Here is an 18,364-nt window from a genome sequence, read left to right on the forward strand (position 1 = left end):
GAGGAACGGAAGATTAAGAGAGCAGTGAGATAAGAGGCGAGGAAGAAAAGAGGGCAGGAGAGATAGAAATGGGAGGCGACACTCGTAGGAGTGAAGTGGTTTCCTTATTGCCTTGAGTAGAAGCTTTTAGTCATAGCACCAAAACGTTGATGAAAAGAGGGAGGGGGAAAAATAATGTTTTTTGGACTGATGGTATAGAAAAAGCTGTACGATCCATACCCAGAAGATATTGGATGTGGTACAGAAGCAGAACATATAGAATCCATTTCCCTTAGACTGAAGGGAATGATATTGCGGTAGATCAAAATATGCCTCACTGTGCTTCGACCTTACTTATAGCAATGCCTTACAATAACAACATTGCCGTTGATCAATGCTCATCACAAATACCACCACAATTCAGAAAACGATCTCGGGGTAAATTCTATCCACATTACACACAGCGAGCTTTACTGCAGTAATCCTTCCATTACAATTCATGTTCGAAAACAATGTAAACACTGGACCTGGGGGAGGCTTTTGCAATTTCTTTCCAGAAAAAGACCCCGGTCTATCTATTGGTGAGAGGTCAACTCTTTTACCTGCTACACAGTGTGAGCCAACATCTTAAGACTCCAACCTATGCAAGTGTTTGTGTGTTTGTGTGTGTGTGTGTGTGTGTGTCTGTGTCAGACCCTGGTCTTATTGGCAGGGGCTTTGCACGGATCTCTTCCAAACCCCCCGCTGCCACCAACTGCCAGGTGAGATTGCCTTTCTATCGCTCTGCAATAGCCGCTCGGCAGAGGGCAATGAGACGGGCTTAGCTAGCCCTTGTTGCTAACTAGACTCGGGTAGACCCTTTACAGTCGCTCCGGCAGAAGGAAATAAATAATAAAAGGAGAAGAAATCGAATTCCTCCTGCCTCCGAAGACGGAATAAATAAACACTGGCGAATAGGAAGAAGTAGAGCTAAATCCCTGGGTCCCTGGGCCCGACAGACTGCCTGACACAATTAGGGAATAGTGGCTTAGATATTCAGACAGCCTGCACTTTCTCTCCAAAACACAAAGTATGAAGCTCAGAGGAAGGGAAAAGAGGGAGGGGGAGAGGAAAGGAGACATGAGAATGAGAGTATATAGGTGAAGAGGAAGAAATTTAAATAGACATATCTGAACCAGTAATTACAGTAAAACGGTACCATTACAGTTTTTGTTCACAGTGGGAAAATCTTGCTATATCGAAGAACTAATTAATCAAATTCAGCATCACATACTTTTATAACTGAGTGCCTTGGCCTCTTGCCATGTTCTGAAAATATTATCTTAGCACACTGACTAATTTACTGGTTAGCTGAACACTAATGATTGAATGCCTGACTATGTTGCCCAAAGCAGTGAGCTCTGGTGCGTGTGTGTGTGTGTGTGTGTGTGTGTGTGTGTGTGTGTGTGTATATGAGAGAGAGAGAGAGAGAGAGAGAGAGCAGTCCGTATGACTCATGTTGAATCCCTCCCTGCCTCCATCCATCCCCTCAGGTTGACAAACAGAACCATTGTGTACCAACAGCGCTAAACAGCGCTCTGGGGGGCAATCCATGGTTGTTTTACAACTGGTTGGGAATGGCACTTGATGCATGAGTTATGACTCTTATGAGAAAATCGTTGCAAAAAGGATCAAGTTTCATCTTGCAAATAAAAATGATTCATTTTGTGACGCGTAATGCCACAAACCAGCCCAATTTATCCCCATTAAACGTCTGGATTGATCACACGTTTTCCAACCTGATTTGTCTCAATTTGTTGTAAACACAAATTGAATCAGATTATGCATTGATCCTCTGCCTGGGGTGAAATTTGTCATTCTTTTGTTGATGAGGACAAATTATGTCTGGAAATGTGTCAATAGAAGTAAAATGTATACTATATTTTTTTTCTTCGGTGGTGTTTTTTCAGTAATATTTACTCTCTCTTTTCTCCAGCTGTAAATAGTAAAATATTTATATGAAGGGTTTCATTTCAAAAAAGGTAAATCATTAGCTTATGTTCACCCTCAATATTTCCAAAGTATAAATGATTACCTCCTCTAAATGCAATTATTTTATAAGCAAGTGCTTAGATAAATCACATAGTGAGTTTTTTACTGTACATTTATACCAGCAATCATTCTGATAGAGTGGATGTCACAGTGTTCAGATGGTGCATATCTTACTTTGGAATGAACACTGTCACATGAATAAGCATCAGCAACAGAGAACAACAAAGTCTGCTTCTTTTGTCTCTCCTGTGCCTTATCATACACATTCACATGCACCGACAGCGTGTTCAAGGCCATCCCAGCATGCACTGCAAACCTTCAGTCGTTTGTCCACAGATTATGTTGTCATAGCGACGGAGGTGACTCTACATTCGCCCACACCTGGTTCTCTCTCTCTCTCTCTCTCTCTCTCTCATTTTTGCCTCGTTCATCCTGTTTTCCTTTCTCTTTCAACTTTATTCTCTTCTCTATGAAATGCAGAAGCTGGATACCAGACGTCTGCCCCGTTGTGGACTTGGGTTGACTTTTGACCGTTGGATTATGCAGAGCACAATCCAGACTGTGGAAACTGCAGCGCGCTGGAGAAGACAGCCTTTGATGTGGGCAACTGTGTGTGTGTGTGTGTGTGTGTGTGTGTGTGTGTATACTACTTGATGTAGTGTATGCTTTGTGCACACATCTCACCGAGTGTGTGCATGTCCAACTGTAGCCATAAGTTTTCAAAAAAATGTGTTATTGAACAAAGCGAATCTCTCTCACATCTTTGAACCGAGAGACCCCCCCCACACACACTACCACCACCACCACCACCATACACACAAAAACACACACACACACACACACATATACACTGGGGGAGGCATAACAGGCTCTTTGAAAAGCAGGTCGGGTGGAAGTCCTGCGGTTATCTTTTGGAAGGAGTTTGTTCTGGGACTTAATTAGAAAAGGGCCCCACATTTGAACGGGCTAAGTGCCTATGAGCTCTACTCTCAAAACTAGGACAACTAACACACACACATACAGTCACCACACCAATGCATGCATACGTACGCACACACATAGACACACACACACACACACATCGACACTCACAGATAACTTGAACATTAGGGATGGGGCAATAACCGGTCTATATATATACTATAGATACTGTAGATATACTATATATATCACGGCACAAAAACTATAACGGTTATTACACCACCCCTCATTTTTATTACCGTGACCACCGCAATAACCGGCAACTTGAGGCTGAATAGCAACATGTAATCGCCTTACATACAGTATGTTCTACAATCTTACATTACAACTGGTTTAAAAAAGAGAAATGTCTTGCTATTGACATGATAAATCGTTTTTAAGTAATTGAAACATATCTATATGTTGATGATATTTTCATCATCATCTCACAATCTCATAATTATCGGGATATTGAGATAGTTTTGGCCAAGACAATCGTACTACTAAGTACTAAGAAATCTTCATATGGGCACAGTCCTAGTGAACATACACACACACACACACACACACACACACACATACACACAGATTAAGTTACCCACAACGTTTCCCTAAAGCATTTCAAGAGGTCATGTCCATTGAAGAGTTTTTCACAAGGAGCAACTCATATAGATGCTGCCAACAGCAAATAGTGAATGGACTGAACCAAGAGCGGCCAGCTCAGTCCCACTGCAGGCTACAATACAAAAAGCAGGCATATCATAAACCACACTTAGCCATGGCTGTGAGTGTATGAGTGGATTTACTGTGGGATGCACATTCTGTCTCAGGGGGAAGAGGAGGGAGAAGAAGAGTAGGAGGAGAAAGAGGAGGAGGAGGAGGAGTAAAACAACAGGACAATCACTTACTTGCAGTGCTTGTGAGGCCCGCTGAGCGTCTCGATGACAAAGCATTCCCCATCATTTAGGCAGTAGGCCAGGTCCTTCTCATGACAGGGTTTGAAATGCTCCGAGCGCAGCGGAGGGACAGTCGGAGACGCTGCAGGACAAACACAGAGAGACCCTTGTTACTCATAAACAATCCCCACGTTTTTGTTTTTTTTTCCTCGCGGCACAACAGGAACTGAACCGAACGTACTGGGTCTTCTGTAATCAGGCCCACTGACAGCGTTAATTCATCTCACTATCTCGCACCAGCCTATTACTCGTCAAGCTTCATTACAATCGTCCATCTCTGTCTCTTCCCCGTAACATACTGCAAATAAATCATCATATCCCTAAAAGTCGCGGCAGTAAAAGCCGGAGCGGCCAAACCCAACTGTAAGTCAGTTTTCCAGCACAGACAACTTGAGAGAGTGCCGATTACTCTCATCCCAAGGTTCCATTACGAGTGTCTGCCACCGCCTCATAATACGCTGTACGTTGCAGATAATACCAACACACTATTGTTTGTTTAGGCCCTGCAATGTCACCAGGAAAAGATGGATGGAGGACGGGTAATAATCTGTCCTGCTGTGATTAATACTCCGTGGTCCCAGCACTGTTGTTGGAGAGCTTGACTTCTCCCAGTGATTTATCACAACATGCATGACTGATTGTGGACAGTATACAGTTCTGAGGGAATCTGTTCAGCGTGGCTTAAAGGATGATCTTACAATTGGAATTAATAGGTAATGCACCAATGCTGTTTTGGAAATATGGAAATGCTGAAGTGAACCGAGAGTCAAAAAGTAGTGGGGAAATACTAATTAAAAACACTGTCCAATTAATGGTCTTCTAAGCTGTTTACTGCTGTTAAACTTTGTTGAGGACATAATTTATATAAAAAAAGTATAATAATAAAATAATATACAAATATGAGTAATTTAGGAGAACCCGTGGGCAATCATCCTTCGGAGGTGTTTTGAAAACGCTAGGTGTAATTGGTTGGGGCATGGCTTTCTGATGTGGTGAGAAATCTGATCTGCGCCACAGACTAGACTACTGTTTCCATTTAGCTTAAAAATGAAAAATGATAAGTCCTCTAAGGGTTCCCACTGGCCATTCCTCAGCCATGTTTTGTAAATGTAGCTTGATGAACCGAGGGAGGTGAGCCAAGAGTTTATGCTTCGGTGATTAAAAATCTGTTTTGCATAGGGGAGGCTGTTATTACTAGACTACTGATTACTATATTAGGTCATCCTTCAGTGGTGTGTGGAAAATATGGGCAAATAAATTGAGGAGAAAATGTCAAATGAGTGGAAAGTGACGCTTAAAATAAATGAAGGTTAACTGAGGTCCTCCATTCTGGTAGCTATAGATTTCTCAATCAAGGCAAAACGAAAGATTAATAATGAGCAATGTTTGGGGCAAAAAATAATAAAACAAAAATTAAAAAAATGGATGGGTGAAGTGAGGTGAGTTATTTCAGCACGCCCTCGGGTTTCTTAATCAGCAGTATGAGATGGGGGGTTAAACTATGAGATGCAGGCTGCTGATTGGGCTCTGGGGGAACTGAACAACCCTTGGTAATTGGCTGGTAAGGGACTATAGTTTCCTTGTGAGAGGGGAAGTGGGCTGTGCAACCGCGAAGGTGCTTTTATTGGGTGAGGATGTCAAAAGATTGGACAACTAAGCACAAGGGTCTTAATCAAAGTGGTACCTTGCACTGGGGTAGTTAAAACCATTTTACCTCAACTTCTGAGCAACAGTTTGCATGTTAAACTAATTCAAAACCGCAAACAGCATATTAACCAACTCACTAGCAGTGGCACAATATTCATGCCTCTTGGTTGAAACTTTATATTTGTATGTATCACAACTTTCTACAAACATCAACGTTTCAGAAATGAAGGAAAAGAGCCTTATTTCCGGACGTTAGCATAATGCTTTTTGAGAGGACCATGTAGATTTTCAATTAAAATAAATACAAAAGAAAAATTATACATTAGGAATCCTAAACCCTTATTCAATGGGAATATAGCCTAAATAAATCCAACCTCTGTATTGTGCAAGAGAGTCTGGCTGCATGATACTACTGGCAGCTTAAGGTTAGAGAGTGCTCAGCAACAGGAGGGTCAAAGGTTCACTGCCTCATCACGGCGAGGGTGTATTCCTGTTTGGATGACATTGAGCAAGATGCTGAACCCCTAACCAACTCCAAAAGCACAAGACAAGTTTGACCCTACAGCTCCTGCTACATGAGCACTGTACATGTACTTCATGTATGCCGAAGGTATGTACAGTATATAAAGACATAAATTAATAATTACTGTCCACTGTGGCTGCTGAACTGGATGTCGACCCTTACTTCCCTGTATTTCCTTTGTGGTGTTGAAGTGTGTAGTGCAGCTGCTCTGTGTTATGCTGCCAAAAGAATGAGCTGGAGCAGGGTGTGTGTGTCATGCCGCCTGTGCTAGCTCCAGACATCTGCACATTCATTCTGAATGCAGAATGCCCAAATTTACCAGCAATTTTATAACACTGACAAATTAGTCACCCATTGTAATCTGAATGGGACAAATTAAAAACTTTATATTCAAAAAACTGCTGTAACAGCCATAGAAAACTCTTAAACACCTCTTAAAATGTACTGGCAAGCTTATTAGCGCACGTGGGTTAGCAACATGAGCAGTAGAGATTGAGCTATTTTACAATTAAAAAGTCTTATTTTTTAATAATAAATATTTCAGAGCTCATACATTGGCAGTCCATAGCCAGTCATCATATGATCCAACAGGTGAAATCGCATGAGAATTGATTTTAAATTGGCAGAGATATTGAGATACGTAATTTGATATTGCCATTGTAACAGCTGACCAATGCTAATTCATTCAATATGACTAAAAATAAGTAAATATAATGTACTTATGGGAAATGGCTTTGGATGGGAATCTCAAAATGAAGTCATCAGAATGAAACTGTGAACCTTGTTGCACCTAACAATCTGTCAGCTTTATTTCATTGCTCAGTTGGATTGCTAAGGCATAATGAGATGAAATTGAATAAATATGAAGAGTACTCTTCTCTTCTTTGTACAGTTGCCAACCAGAAAGAGAGAGCAAGAGAGGGAGAGAGCGAGAAAGCAAGAGAGAAGTCATAATATAGCAACGTCTGTCGGTGTCTCTTTTGACACAATTCCTTTGGCTTGCAACACCAAGCACCCTGCGCACAGAGAGACACTCAAACAAAGGCCAGAATCACAAAGCACAGCTGTGTGTCTCCTCACACTGTGTTCCACGACACTGGCACTAGTGTTACAGTAGCTGTTTTTTGTCAACATAAAGGATTTCCCCCCAGACATGATTTCATGCTTGGACTGGGCTGTGCTGTTTTGTTAGTCCTGGCGATAAATGACTGAAGCGCCATTTGTCGTCCATTCTTTTTGTTTTTTGTTGACAGAGTTGTCAAGAGGTACTGTAGCTTGCTTAGCTTAACACTTGTCACCTGTCAGCTCAGACACTGTATGCACTCAACGAATCGTGTCATTTTAAGACGGAATGCCAGAGTCAACTGAAAAATCATTTCAGTCCACTGAAACTATCACCCCAAGTAGGAAAGCATTGCCACAGAAGGCAGACCTCAATCACTGCAGAAGAAAACAGTCCAATTTACTGTGAAGAGAGAGAGAGAGAGGGAGAGAGAGAGAGAGAGAGAGACCCTGCTAGGATCAATAAACCGTAGGGTGTTGGATAACACAACCCTCTCCTACGACCTCTTTTCCTTCTGCCTTTTCTCTCTCTCGCTTTCTCTCTCTCTCTTCTTTGCATTAAGACAGTCTTTGGATACAGTGGAGAGATGTTGGCAGGAATGTATGTAACACTTAATTTGATAAAAATACATATTTGACTGGGGCCCTTTCTGAGTTTTACCATAACTTTGAGATTGAGGTGTCTGTGACTGTTAGAAGACAGTCAAAGAAAGTACTGTGATTATGTTTTGAAGCTAAATAAATCAATGGTTGAGGCAAACCACTAGGCGATACACTATTTGTGATTTAATTGTTGTTCCTGCTGTTGATACACTAAGCTAGCCGTGCGAATATGAATGAATGATTTAAACCTTTGCAAATTTGATTAGGAAAATCCAGCAGTGCCCCTTTCCTCTTTCATCTTCTTGCTTCATCTTTGATTCTGTTTTACTTCTAGCACTAGTGTTCTGTATGTTTTTCTATTTTATCTTCTTGCTTAAATTTTATCAAGCTTGATTTAATTAATTCAACTGCATTTTGCACTTTACTGTGTTTTGCTTTTCCTCATACTGTAGATTAGCTTGTAACATTTGTTTTCAAAAGTCCTCTACAAATAAAGTGTATTATTAGTATTATTCCCATACAAAGGGTTCTACCTTCAACAATTTTATGGAGAAATCCTGAGTCTGCCTTGCCTTTGAATGAAGCCTTTGATAGTTACCTTTCCTCATCTTTATTTAAAAGTTTGGCCTGGGTTCACAGTGAGCCACAACAAAAGCTTCCGAAGTGCTTACCTGAATGAGCAATATTTAAATGTGCTTGGTGCAAGTATTGCAGGTACTATAGTTGTTTTGATGAAATGTCAAAAATGTTGCAGCCTAGCCAAATGGAACATCCCCAAACTGTTGCAAATGGAAGCACAAAGCAGATCATTGCTGTTTCTCACTGTAATGGCAGCATTTATGCTTCTTTGCTGGCATTGCAATCTTTCCTAAATTAGTTACATTCAAAGTGCTGGTTCAGCAAAATATGTTTAAGCAGTATTCAAGTCATATTGTGTCAAGAGCTCACAATTACCAACAAAACACTGAGTAGGCACTAATCAATGAGATTAGATGTTTATGAGGTAAACATGGGTACTGAAGGCATAAGCTTTCTTTGACACACACACACAATATAGAAAGAGAGAGGCCTACATCACTGAATGCATTAAGGAAAATGCTACAGTAAATCTATGAAAAAACTAAATGTAGAATTTCAATGAGCAGCTGTATTTGCACTATGATTGTCAGATATTTCTCTGTCTCATCTCCTCTCTCTCTATTCGTCTCACTCTCTCTCCCCCACCATTTCCTCTTTGCTTGCTTTCTCCCTCTTCCGTTTCCCTCCATCTCTTCCTCAGTTCACGTGTGTGTGCCGCTGCCCTGAAGTGTTTGAGAGGGTTAAGGCGTGACAGTCCCGCGGGCAGGCCTGTAATAGCGTCCTTCACGGCTGACATTCCCCAGAGTGATAGACAGACAGGCAGGCAGGCAGGCAGACAGGTGGCCAGGCAGCCGGGCTAACTGATAATGAAGGTCTCTGGCCGGCTGGTCCTGGCCTGCCCGCTTATCGATCGGCCCTGAGAGCAGGAATAAAGACCAGTGGAACAGCGACTAGAGAAAGAGGACAAAGGCAAAAAGGGGACACAGTGTTTCCCGCTGTAGAGAGAGGGCTTGTTAGCTGCATCGGGTTGCAGCTGTTTCAGATGTCGAAGAGGTTACTGGTGTTAGCAGCAGCTCACATACAGAGGAGAGAGTGGAAGTGATAGGAGGGCAGAAGGACCCCACTTAGCCAGAATTAAGACATCAAAACTGACATCTCATCTCTCCTTGCTTTTACAACCATTAACTACTGTACCAGATCTCAGGACTGGCTGACCTTAGATATCCCATGTGCATTTACTGAATTTGGTGCCGTACTTTGCACCTTTGCACCTTATAAATGGAACGAATTACAAAGGACTTTGAACCTAAAACATCTTATCCCACTAGATGACTTTAAATTCTTACTTGCTGACTTATTTAATGATGTTTGTGATTGTTTCTGATGGCTTGTCCATGATGTTCACTGAATGCTGAGTTTGTAACATGTGATTGTATTGTGCTTGTTTATTGTTTTTGTATATGTTTTGCTGCTGTTCTCAGGTCTCTCTTGAAAAAGAGATCTTGATCTCAATGAGACTAGCGGAATAAAAAGGTTCAATCAACTCCTTAAACAGGCAAAATGAATACTATCAACTGTGTTTTATTGTTTGTATTTAAGTATTAAATATATTTCAGTTGCAAATTATACATGGCATTTTGTAATGCAGTTGCATGTTTTGAATTAACTTTCAGTATTTCAGTGTATTTCTGCCTGAGTAATATCTGTCATGAAAGTGATAACAGTCATAGTTGCAGTCTAGGCCTTACACCAATTTATCCTGCGGTGCTATAATTGAAACTGTGAAGTTGATATTTAGATCAAGTCCATGCTTCACATTTAAGCGGATGAGATAATTTATTATTAAACTCCCGGGTCGTAATGAGTAGCACACAGCGTAAGCCATCTGATGGTGCATATTGGATCCATTTAAGAACAAACCATCCGAAAGGTGTTATTAACTGATACAAACTCATGCATAAAGCATCAGATGGTTCTATTCCTAAACCAGATGTTGTTTTTACTCAGGAATTGTTCACATGCTCTTCTCCCCAGAGATCAAAGAAACAACCCATATTACTGCTGACATAGTTTGTTCCCTGCTAGATTCTGTATCCTCTGTACTTTATCACTAACAAGTACATATCCTGTACAGTGTCTCGTGTGTTCATGGCAAAGACATATAGTTCTCAGTACAAAAAGAAGAGTGTGGAAATTCCAATTTGCAGCTAAGGTGTGAAGATTCATAGCTAAATTTAAACAGTGGTAGAAAATATCCTTCCTTATATTAATTAGATACTGCTCCATAAGGAATAGACATAACTTGAGAAAATTACTTTCACAAGTGTAACCTGTGATGAAGTTCGACAGCGCACAGGTATAGAGGATGAATTTTACCTCTTGAGGGTCCCAATTCTGTGGCAATAGTGCTGTGGGTAAAAGAGACTTGAATTTGGAAACCTATTATGAAGCAACTTGACTGCCGCTGCCATTGCTCTATAAGATTTGATGTGCTGGAAAACACACTGTGGTCATGATTGGGAATAATACTTTAAAGTCCCCATGAAATAAACTCCCAATATGCATCAGAATGCATCAAATTAGAGCTCGGACCAGCCGCCTCAAAGACAGTTTTTACCCCCAGGCGGTTAGATTACTGAACAGTTGCACTTTACATAACTCATAGTGATTATTATTTGTGAGATTTCTTATTTATTTATTTATTTTTTTTATTTATTCTTATTTATATATAGCTTTTAAGGGCTGAGATAGAGCCAGGGCAGATGCATTTCATTGCATTTGAATGTACATTGTACTTTTTAAATGTATGTGACAATAAACTTGAACTGAACTGAAATCCAGGGAGTAAAGATGACATTTCATGGGGTCTTTACCTGCTTCTGGTTGTAATCTGTATCAGTGTAATCCGTGTGACTAGATTACCAATTGCCATTGCTGCATTTGCACGTCTCTCCTGACTCTTGTAGAATCGACCGCACAGAGAAAAACAATATCAACAGAGCAAGAGAGACTGTTCTTTTTCTTCTGCCAAATTACTTTGTGGTCAAGTATAAATCCTAGCCTACAGTACAAATCTCGAGGGATGTGGCTGATGGGAGAGTAGAGTCAACTCCACTTTGTTCTCATCAACCACCACATATTTATTTGTTGGGTGTTTGGATTTCCTTTCATCAGCTGTCTTTCCGGACAACATGCCCATTTCCTCTGTGCACTCTCTCAACCCCTCGCTGCTCTCCACTCTCTTCTCTCCATCCTCTCTTCTCTCATGACTCACCCCATGCTTTTATCTCTCCCTTTGCATTCTCTGTGCCGACCCTATAGGGCTCTTCTAAGATCCCTTAGCGGTTAAGAGCGGTTCATAGAATAACCTTTAAGTTTCCTTTAAGAACATTGAAATTTGAGATGGCTACAAAGGTTCCTCCAAGAACCTTTTTAGTAAAACGTCAGACCTGGGTCAATTAATCATTCGAAATACTTTTCAGAGTTTGTTTTAACAAATCCTCACATTGCCCAAACTTTTGGTGACCCTTCATCTCTTGGTCTTTTCACTGTATGGTGGCATATATAGCAGGAATGTCACAATCATCTCTTACTCTTGCACTCTCTGGGGTACTAAAGGCAATGCTACGGCGACATCCGTAGCAACATATCCGTTTCCCACAAGCAGCAAGACGAAATCGGCACCACCAAAGTTGATTTCCTTTTCATAGCAGGATTCCCAAATGTCATCAGAGCAATAGATGGAACACACAGGCCCATAATACCATCTGTAGATCACTATATTCATCAAAATAGAAAACATACCTACTCAATGAACGTGCGGGTTGTCTGCAATGCCCAATGTCTCATCATAAACGTAGTGGCCGAATTCCCAGGTTCAACCCACGATTCATTCATGACAATCAGCGGGCAACATGAGGTGATGTCAAACAGAGGCCAAGGGGGTGGGTGGCTGGTAGGTGAGTGTAAAGATGGCTACAGTATGCCAGGCTCATAGATGGGACAGATAGCCGCAGCCTTTTCAAGCCAAAAGAGGCGCTGTCCATTCAGCACCACAACCATAATGTGCTGCTGCTTTATTAGCTGAGGTCACACACACACACACACACACAAACTTACACACACACACACTTTTCAATGTACTTTTTGCCTTTGCATTTCAGTTTGGGAGAACAAATATCTTCTGTTCCTCACAGGTGATGATGCCTCTTTCGGAAAGTGTCCACGCACAATCCCAAGACTTAAATAGCGCCTCCGGTTTTTCTAATTGCCTAACTGCGGCTGGATTGCGGTCAACCTCATTTGGATGACAGCTGATAGTAAATCACTTGCTAAACTGGAAACCATTTTTTTTTTTTTCACATGCTACTGATTTGCGCATGTCAATATGAGTGTTAGTGTGTCTGTATTGTGGTTTGGCAAAGAGGCTACATTGTGCATTTTATAAATTTAGTAGGCTAGACAGTGATGTGAAATTATTATTATTAGCCAGATGATTATAGATGATTATTATTAGGCTACCTGTAGGCCTAATAGGCTCTAATTTAGCCAGATTGGGCCATAACCATGCTGCCTGATTTCTTTGAAATTAATAAATTAAAAATAACTTTATTATTACATTGACATGACATAGACATTGGTAATCTACTATTCATATAGTCATTCTATAATATAGAAGTGCATCATTTCATAGACTGTAATTGAATAGATAACAGAAGGGAGGGTGAAAACATTTTTGCATGTTTAAAAGTCAATGTTCTGCTGTTGTGCTAACTTATAGTACAGACAAAACTTTCTGAGTCAATATTTTCCACTAACGTCAACTGCTATCACCATGCTTTTTTAAACACTCAGGTTCATCCTCTATAAAGTCCTTTGAGACATACTTTGTGATGAAGGACTATATAAATAAACTTGACATTCACACCAGTGAACTGCTCACTGCTCTTCTATCAGCACAGTAAGGCAGCAGCCTTAAGGTTAGAGAAAGTGGCTTCTGACCAAGAGGTTGTCAGTTTGAATCCCCTCACTGGGTGAGACAATCGGTATGTGGTAAATAAATCTACCATTTAGCACCCTTAAGCAAAGCCCTTAACTCTCAACTGCATTAGTGGAGCTGCTTTTGCCAACAATGGAAGACAGGTGTGAGAGTGGGTAAGTGACTGAATATGGAGCAGGGAAAACTGCAGGCTGGAACCAGGAAAAGAGCAAGTGTGTTCAGCAAACAATCCCTCAGTAAATAAAGGTAAAAAAAAAAGACATCATTTCTCTGTTGGCCCCTCTCTCTCCCATTGTCAATCCATTCACCCTTTTTCTTCTTTCCTTTTTCACTCACTGTTCCAGTATCTTTTAATGTCCGCCTGCCTCCCTGCAGCCCACCATTTCAACAGTGGGGTCACCTGCAATTTCCTGTTTCTAAAGCAAGGGCACCTCTAAATCCTTTCTCCACGGAACGAAGTGTGGAAACACACATGGACAAACACCCATGCATGCAACACATGCATACATCTCTCTAGTCTGTGCGTGTAGGCCTTGGAAGGAATTACCAGCTGTATATGTGTGTGTGTGTGTGTGTGTGTGTGTGTGTGTGTTCAGGATAGAGAAATTGGAAGCATACACTTGCACACAGTACCACAGCTGGGAGAAAGTATTGCCAAAAGCTACCAGGAACAGAACATATGTTGAGGCTCGTTCTGTCCCAGTTCTTCGCAGGATAAAAATGTTTGTAGTGAGAACAGATAGGCTAATCACACGCTGTGCACACTACATTCCCACACACACACACACACACACACACACACACATGAACGCACACGTATGCATGTGCACTCAAATATACACACACCCACACACACACACACACACACACACACACACACACACACACACACACATGTACACACAAACACACAGACATTATTATTTTATAGTGATGCTGAAGTACATCCTATTTCTCAAACTTAATTTCTCATTATTTCTTCCCAGCCTAACTTGGAGAAGCCACAGCGATTTGCAGCAGGGGTTGTAGCCGCAACTTCAGACGGGGGGTGGCTGGGTGGTGTGAGGATATCATTATTGCACAGCATGATCCAATAAAGATAACAGCGCACCTCTCCTCTCTCCTCATCTCCACTCTTATACAGCTGTCCAATAAATATCCGCCAAATCACCTTCATAGATACCGAGGCTCTTTTTGAGATAAGCGCAACAGCCTGTGGAGTGCCGTCTTTTTAAAGCCCTCAGGGGAGATCCATTGAATTATTTTAAACGACGGCGCATGTTCAAAAAAAAAAAAAAAAAAAAAAGTCCATTCCAGATTCTTTTGATAGAATTTCATTTGTTTTGTGTGGCAGAAAAAAACACAAAATGGATGAAAGTGTGAAGATTTAAGGAGTCATGGAATGAGCTTGTTTGGTTCTAGCTGCAAGTAAAAAGTATCTATCATGAACATTTTATCAAAAGAGTTCTGCCAGGAATAAGTCTGTACATGCTGTGGAGAAGAAAGGCGTGAGCTAGAAAGAGGGAGCGCACTTGCAGGAAGGTGGCTTGCCTGTGCTTTCAGAAACAAGCTTTCATTCTTCCAACCATGCCAAAAGATGTGTTTCTCGCATGCACTCGATGTAAAGATCAATGAGAGACAGGCAGCGTGGGCAAAAGATGGTCAATAGAGCGAGGAAGGAGGGGGTGAGAAAAAGAAAAGCAAAGAGTGGCCGCGGGGTTAGGAGGGTTAGGCAAAGAAGACGACGAGAGGAGAGATGGGATTTACGGGAGCCTATTGTTCAGTGCCTGTCCAATGCAGTCCAATGCTTGTGTTTGTGTGTGTGTGTGTGTGTGTGTGTGTGTGTGTGTGTGATTTGTTATGTCTCTGTGTGTGTGCTCGCAAATAATCTCCATATTTCTCCATCATTTAGTCTATTATTGAGTCCTAAAATCGTTATTTTCTTAAAATAAGTGAAAAAATCTGCCAATGGCATTAGATAATTTCACTTGTTTCCAATGCAAATCAACTAGTATTACTATTTTGTAGAATCAAGTGTAATTTTCTTGTTAGTAGTGCAGTGATCTGCCTTTTCCTGCTTTGTTTCAACATATTGACACTCATTTCTAGAAAATTCCTCAAAGAAGTGAATCTGCATTGAAAACAAGTAGAGTTATCGCACCTCATTGGAAACATTTTTCTCTTGGTTTAAGAAAAATAAGATTTGAAGGCTGAATGTGAGACTAAATGGCTTGTTAAGATGGATGTTTTTTTGCAGTGTAGAGGAAGCATGCACTCGTATGTGTGTGTGTAAGTGTGTATGTGTGTGTGTGAGAGTGTGTTTGAATATGTCTGTGTGGACTCAAGGGTATTGCACAGAGGCAGCGGTGCTAAGCCATGGCAGCCACTGCATTGCAGATACTTGGCCTGGTGTGGCATGGCGCAGATAGATGTGTGTGAACAGGCCTACATGCTCTGACTGTAGCAGCAATGCAGCCAAACAAAACAAGATAGCTATGTAGTGAACAAAGGGCTGATCATGGAAATCTGATACTAACTGATCTTCTCTCTCTCTCTCTCTCTCTCTCTCTCTCTCTCTCACACACACACACACACACACACACACACACACACACACACACACAGACATGCGCACACTCCAGTGACTGGGCACCAAGCTTGTTTTAAGCACACCTGCTCAGTGCAGATAGGCCCTCTACCGCTGCTAATCTGTCTGTGTGTCAGTCAGCCCAGCCTGGCCAATAAAGTCCCACCCCGCCCTTCATCCTCTCTGCTCAGATCTTATATGTAGGACACCTCCAGGCATTGCCAAATAAATGGTGCTAAGTATTAGGCCTCGTCCCATCACCTGGCCATCTGGCTCTACAGTAGAGAAATTCATTACTCCCGAGGTGATAGCTGCAGCACACTCTCTCTGGATTGGCTTTTTATTCCTGCAGGCTCCATTCTAACACTGTGTATTATTGTCATAAACTGACTGATAATGCTAATGTGAATGCTGCTACTGCTACTGCTACTCATAGTAATTCTTTTCCTCTTCCAGTTATTATTATGGTAGCACTTTACATTATGGTGCACAAATTACAGGGTAATTACTGTGTAATTACACAGAAATAATCAGAAAGTATCTACTAGTGAAACTACTCCTTACCTCAACTGCTACTAATAATAATTAGACAATGAGAAGTATGGTGAGTATGGGAGACACAGAAAGGTTTCAGTTAGGATTTGTAAGGATTGTATTCGGGGCAAGTGAACTGTTTTTACCATTACTTGACTCTGCTGACAAAGGCACTCTTGAAAATCACACAGTATTGATGTTGTATATCATACTAGTTTTTATTGTTTGTTTGTTTGTTTCACTCTAGCTCTCCCTCACTCTGGCACTCCTGTGCATGACAAATGTGCCAGCTAGCTGTCATTCCCACACCCATTCTCCTTTTTTTTTTAAATTAATATACAGATGTAGCCAGTTTTTACTGCATATTTGTTAAACTATTGCTGCACTCTGGCTCCATCCCCAGGAACCCTTTGGAAAAGTCTAGATCTCCTGTTTCAGACGGTGGAGGTTACAGGGAATGGTCTGGTGACTTGTGTGAGAGACACTAGAGTGTTGTGAGACAATTTACTAATTTGGTTCTCTTGTATAACATTCAAGAAAGAATTGATTGCAGTAATAACGTGGGTTTTGTTTTATAATGGATACCACTCATCACATGTCAACAGAGCATTAAACACTCAATGGCAAATTTTGCAGTCTGCATTCCTTCATGCTACTATCCTTCATGTCAGCTTCTACCACTACTGATACTACATCCTGAATACTTAAACTCTCTCCTTTTGGAATATATCACAATTCAGGTTAATCAAATCTTTATATGCCACATTATCTTGGGACACAAGTTGGAAATATAACCAAATGTATCCCCAAAACCAGTAGTTGTATGCTGGCAGTACTCTCCTCTACCACTATATTTCTACCATCTCATTCACACGTCAGACATATCTCTTCACCATGTCACCCTGCGGTATAAGTGGCTGTGCATGTGCCTATAATAAGACTATCTATATGCTGACACAGCCCACCTTTGTCCTTGCTATCACTGATGTTTACATTTACTTTGTGAGCTCCCTCCATCCAGCATGTAGCCACATTTCACCCTCTTTGACCATGGCACTAGGGTAAAATACTTGTATACAGCTTACTGCTAATGCCATAATCTATATACTGGATTCAACCAACGCTGTCACTTAGACAGTCTATTTCTCAGCTTAGATACAGTAATACTTAAAGCCGGCTCTTTCCCTTTCATTTCTGTCCATTCCAGCACATAGCCACAGACATTTCTCTTCGTAGTCCTGTATTCACAAGTTATAATTTATATTTCTAGGTTTATAGGTTACTGATCATGAAATACTGATTATTAGTTAAAGTTGTAACCATTATCTACCATTATCCATTATCTATTGGATTGTGAACATCAGTACAACAATTTAACAACTTCTTTTTTGATAACTTTGTGTAAAGCACTTAGCAACAATCCTGTTTGTTAAAAGCGCTCCATAAATAAACTTGACCCATCTTTGCTTTTGCAAGGTGACAGCAGAGTAATGTGTAAAAAAGTGGGTGAAATACCATCTGTCCTACTTTAAAAGTCCTCCATTAATCCAATAGGAAACTCCTAAAGGATTATTTAGGATTTGGGATTGCTTTCTAAAATGCTATAGAACCCAATAGGATTGTTGGATTCCTGTGAGAATCATATGGTGGCCTAGATTTTTCATATTTTCAAGTCCGAAACTTTTTTGGACCTCTACCTTACAAAGCTGTTTAATAGGATCCTGAAGCTGTATTTTAGATGCACTTGGAACTTAATGTGGGACATTTTGACCAAGTTGACCAAACGAAGAGATTACTGCTCCCTGAGCTCGAGAATACTCTCTGTGAAGATTTACAGAAAATCCAATTATTGATCCTCTAGTGAAGTGTGTGTGTGTGTGTGTGTGTGTGTGTGCATGTGTGTG

General features: G+C 41.0%; 1 protein-coding gene across 1 annotated transcript in view; it reads right to left on the reverse strand.

The window, feature by feature from the left end:
- Nucleotides 1-18,364, reverse strand: part of LOC139651968 (pro-neuregulin-3, membrane-bound isoform) — a 308,233-nt gene that overhangs the window by 108,651 nt on the left and 181,218 nt on the right. The window contains exon 2 of the mRNA XM_071528875.1: nucleotides 3,879-4,008. Within this exon, the coding sequence (XP_071384976.1) occupies nucleotides 3,879-4,008 (130 nt within the window). The remainder of the gene's footprint in view (nucleotides 1-3,878; nucleotides 4,009-18,364) is intronic.

This window comes from Centroberyx affinis, unplaced genomic scaffold, assembly GCF_046629955.1.
Source record: "Centroberyx affinis isolate AG114_WGS23_722 - 3 ecotype Tasmania unplaced genomic scaffold, CSIRO-AGI_Caff_v1 ptg001736l_1, whole genome shotgun sequence".
Lineage (NCBI taxonomy): Eukaryota > Metazoa > Chordata > Actinopteri > Beryciformes > Berycidae > Centroberyx > Centroberyx affinis.